Source organism: Aplysia californica, unplaced genomic scaffold (genome assembly GCF_000002075.1).
Source record: "Aplysia californica isolate F4 #8 unplaced genomic scaffold, AplCal3.0 scaffold00641, whole genome shotgun sequence".
NCBI lineage: Eukaryota > Metazoa > Mollusca > Gastropoda > Aplysiida > Aplysiidae > Aplysia > Aplysia californica.
The window spans coordinates 136049-140600 of NW_004797911.1; the positions used below are offsets into that span (position 1 = coordinate 136049).

Sequence of the window (4552 nt, forward strand, 5' to 3'; positions counted from 1 at the left end):
GTGCAAGTTTGAGATTCAAATCCAGTTTGGGTCAGAACTATTCTTCTCGTCTTTCTGTCTATATTTCCTCTTAGTTCGGTGTCCTGGGGGGTGGGGGGGGGGATATTAAAGTGCGGATTATTAAAAAGGAAATGGTACCAGACTTCATAAAATGATAAAACAGACGGTTCTGATTTGCAATAAGTTTAGTACGCTTCCATAAAAATCATTATGAACACAGTGCTGTGGATAATTTGCCTAGTTGGTACCTTCAAGTTATAAAGTTTCATCTGACATTTTTGGCCATACTGAGTTACTAAGACCATCAGGTTAGAAACCAAATGTTCTATCTGTTCTTTCAAAATCGTAACATTATTCGGATTTGTTATCCAGATATTCAAAGAATTGCGTTTAAAAAAAGATCAACATGTTGTGAGACTCAAAATTCTTAGCATCAAATTTCTCAAAAGTAGGCACCTAACAGATAGGATTTTGTAATTCAGGGGTAGCGTAGTGTAACACTATAGAACAAAAGATACAGATAACGTCATAAAATTATGACATAATTGACTTTTACTTTTCAAGTTCTAAAACAAGGGTTTAAATACCCCTTAAGATAGTTATCTCCCATCCCTCTTAACTTGGCCTGAAAATGGGAGCCCTGAACGAGGACAAATATTTCAGTTAACACTGATAAATTCTATGTCAAAATATTATGATTCATGGATTTATTTATCAGGGAAGGATTTGCTGTCTACTTGTGTATGCCTGATAGGGACCATCATGTCAATAAATGTGTGTGTATATATTTATACGAGACAGTCCAATCTTCCCTGTCACAAACGGGAAAGATGATAAATATAACTGTCGTATTTGAGGGTTGATCGTAAGTTGACAGAAAAGAAACAACCGCTGGGTTTTCATAAAAATCGAAGTTCCAACGATGACTTCAAACATCGCGATGACCTTAAAAAGATCCTGTATGTTGGCATTCAAACGAATTTGTGTTCCGTACAGAATTAATTTTCTTGGATTTCCCCAAGAATTGTTTGTTCGTTGGGGAGGGGGGGAGGGTTATTCTCTTCAACACGTTGTTTCCTCAGTTTGGGTTACCGTTTTCCCGTCATTTTTGCTTTAAATGAGACATAATAATATTTTCATGATGCCTCTGAGATTCATCCTTCCCATCCCTACTATCACAATCTGTTTCAATATAAGCTCTCTGTCCGGACTACTGGGGTTGTTTCTTCATCGTCATCCTCTTTAAAATTATGAAAATCATCATGGCTGAAGGCCATGTTAACATGATTTTCATTCACAGCCAATTTTACTTGATTTTCATTCAACGCCATCTGTGCTTGACCTTCATCTAAGGTCATGTGCGCTTGACCTTCTTTCAAGGCCATCTGTGCTTGATCTTTTTCCAATTCCATCTGTGTTTGGCCTTCTTTTAAGTCTATCTGTGCTTGACCTTCTTTCAAGTCCATCTGCGCTTGACCTTCATCCAAGCCCACGTTCATCCCACCACAAGATTTAGTTGACCTTTCAAACGCCACGCCGTCGTTATGTTGACCCTCGACCTTCCCTAGCCTGTCCTTCGCCCTCGCCCGGTCATTGCGTTCCCCTGCCAGGATGCGCATGCCCCGGAAGACATCGTGGTCGTCTGCACGGCCTCCCTCCGGGACGTCTGGCAGAGCAAAGTACAGCTTCTCCCAGAACCAGGGGTCGCTGTACCTCAGGAAGCTCTTGGCTTTCATGTGAACCTGGAGGGAAGATAACCGTTGGTTTACTGAAGGTGGGTTTTTTTGTTTGTTTTTTGTTTATTATTTTTACTTTTGTTTTTGTTTTTAGAGGTTGTTTTTGTACATGTATTTATTTGTTTTTTGTTTGTTTGTTTGTTCGTTTGTTTGTTTTTTGTTTTGGTTTGGTTTTCAGATTCAGTAAGAGTTTTACTGCATTTGAAATCCAACTAGGTCATAAATGCCGAAAATTAGAAGTGTTGCTTGAGAGTAACCTTCAAAGAAAAGAAAGAGGAAAGATAAATGTCGACAGGTGTCAGATAGGGAAAATACTGAAAAATTGTTTCTTTTATATCCAACATCCCCCCCCCCCACACACACACACACACACACACACACACACACACACACACACACACACACACACACACACACACTCATATATATACACACACATACAACGCACTCACACATGGGTATGCGCACACCCATAAATACTTCTTCTCTTGCACTCATAATTGATACTTACATTCATGAACAGAACCACAGCCACGTGCGTGCCATATAAAAAAAAGTTAATTATCGTTAACAGTAAAAATGCTTAAGTGTCCTCTCACAGCGGTCTTCTCAAGGGGGCCAAGAGCTCCACTTCTGAAAAAGCTTACGTCATTTCTGTCTGTGAGTTCTATTCCAACAATGGCTCTCCTTTTTGAAAAGGTTTACACCATTTCTATAAGGGCGTTCTACTTCAACAATAGGACCAGCCTGTACGATGTCAAAATGAAAGATTCGATGCCTGTACTGCGACAATGAACAAGTCCTTCGGGGACTTTTTTGGCTATCACCGCAGGTGCCTTAATGTCGCTTACAACTGTGACAACTACTCCGCCTTCGAGATGATTTATCGTTGTTGATTTGTAACAGACGTTCAAATTGTACCCACAAAAAACAACACAACCCCAATACCCCCCCCCCAAAAAAAGAAGAAAAAATAGAGTGTTTATTACAATCACAGGGTACCTTTAAATCCGGATCCAGCATTTCTTCTGGTATGTCTTCCAGCAAAACAATAATCAAACGCTCGGCACCTTCTCGTAGAATATGCAAGTGAGCCATCTGAAACAGGAAGAAACAAAATTACCGTATTATTGTATGACAATATTCGAGATTTGTACTACCTAAATCAACAATTTAGGTCATTCAATTCAAGGGAAGGAATTTCTAGTTTGGATTATATAAAATAGAATGGAGTGATTCTTTTCATCGAACATTCTCCAAATGGCGTGTTTGTTGAACCCCAAAGGCCTGATAGGCTCTGTAGTCCACTGACCTGTCGCCAACTTGTTTGTTTGTTTGTTTGAGTAAAGAGAAGCACATCAACACAATAAAGGTCATTTACTGGTGGGGGAAAGTACGATGAAATGACAGAAACAACAAAGGAAAAGGAAAGAAGAAGGACCTACCAGTGGGTGCCCTCCAACCACCCACTTTGTCGCCAACAGAACGAAAAGTCTAGACAGGAGCGACAGAAATAGTAAGTCAACATTCACTGCGGTGTGCGTCAGTGTGCACGCTACACGTCATGTTCCCATAACCAGATGCACTGATCGCCGAGATACTGTTTGGGTTGTTTTTGGTGATATATACATCATAGATTTGTAACCATAGATGACGCACTGTCATGGCCGCCGCTCTCGGTTGGGCCTCACCATTACGCCCAAACGCAGGAGAAAACACCAGTCTCGCTCTTGTCGACAGCGAGCAGCACCAGGTCCAGTTCCAAAGGATTGAGTAGATGTTTTACGGCGCTATCGAACCAATTTTGGTCATTTAAGGGGAGTGCTGGCCAAAAGACATTTAAAGTTCAGCCCAATAGGCCTACGTCTTTTTAAAGTAATGTTTTAGAGGTTTAGTCACAAAACTGCAGAGTTGTCAAAATCGTTTTTTTAAAGGTCACCGGCGTCTTCGTGGACACACTCCAAGCTCATCCTGGCAACTGACAGGAAGATAATAATGTTATTCAGTATCTGCATCGTTCCGGTTTAGGTGTGGTATACAGTCGGCTACGGATGAGTTGATGTCGTTGGGGGATTTTTAAAAAAGACTAACTCATCCGAAGTTCAACTTAACGGTTGGGACCTGTACAGAAGAAGAGGTTCTGGAACTCGAGAATAAGATCAATTCAACCGAAGATTAACTCAAGCGAGTTCAACACAAGCGGAGTCAACTGTATTAGACAATACAAACTGCCCCTTACAAGTAGAGTCGAAGCTTTTTTTTTACGCCCCAATGAACACAATTTAGATCATTTAGTAGATGAGCTTCCAACCTTGCCAGTCAGGGCAAACTCAAGCTGAGACTGAGAGGGATACAGCATCCCAGCAGAAAGACCGAGACACCTGATAGACATTAACTCCCCATTCGGGAATCGAACTTGGCCTCCTGTGTACGTGCCACAGCGAAGCGCCTAACCCTAGGCCTTCCTAGGCCTAACCGTATCAACACAAACGCCATTTTGGGTCGAAGCCCCCACCCCCTTAAACGATCTAAACTGTGTCAACGGGGACATAAAGTATGAACAACATTTTTTGGACCAATTTTTGGCCAGTAGTTCGAAAATAACCCCTAACCTGGAATTCAAATCGGCACCACTCGCTCTCCAAAAAGTTCCGTGACAAGAGAAGGATGGTCCGGCTGCTCTTTCCGATGGCTGAACCGATGGTGTCGGTGATTTGAGCTCCAACCGGGAAGTCTCGATAATGCACGCAGACCCGGTAGCTGTAGAAAACAAAGACAGATGGCTGATTTTTTTGATTTTTTTTTAAGGGGGGGGG

At 41.7% G+C, this 4552-nt stretch overlaps 1 protein-coding gene across 2 annotated transcripts in view; it reads right to left on the reverse strand.

Annotated features, from left to right (window-relative positions):
* Nucleotides 1–172: 172 nt before the first annotated feature.
* LOC101850363 (toll-like receptor Tollo) overlaps nt 173–4552 on the reverse strand; it is a 17275-nt gene continuing 12895 nt past the window's right edge. For both annotated transcript variants that reach the window (XM_005107899.2, XM_005107900.3), the window contains exons 4-6: nt 4349–4496; nt 2739–2834; nt 173–1742 (exon numbers count right to left, since the gene is read on the reverse strand). In XM_005107899.2, coding sequence (XP_005107956.1) covers nt 1188–1742; nt 2739–2834; nt 4349–4496 — 799 coding nt within the window. In that variant the 3' untranslated portion in view covers nt 173–1187. The remainder of the gene's footprint in view (nt 1743–2738; nt 2835–4348; nt 4497–4552) is intronic.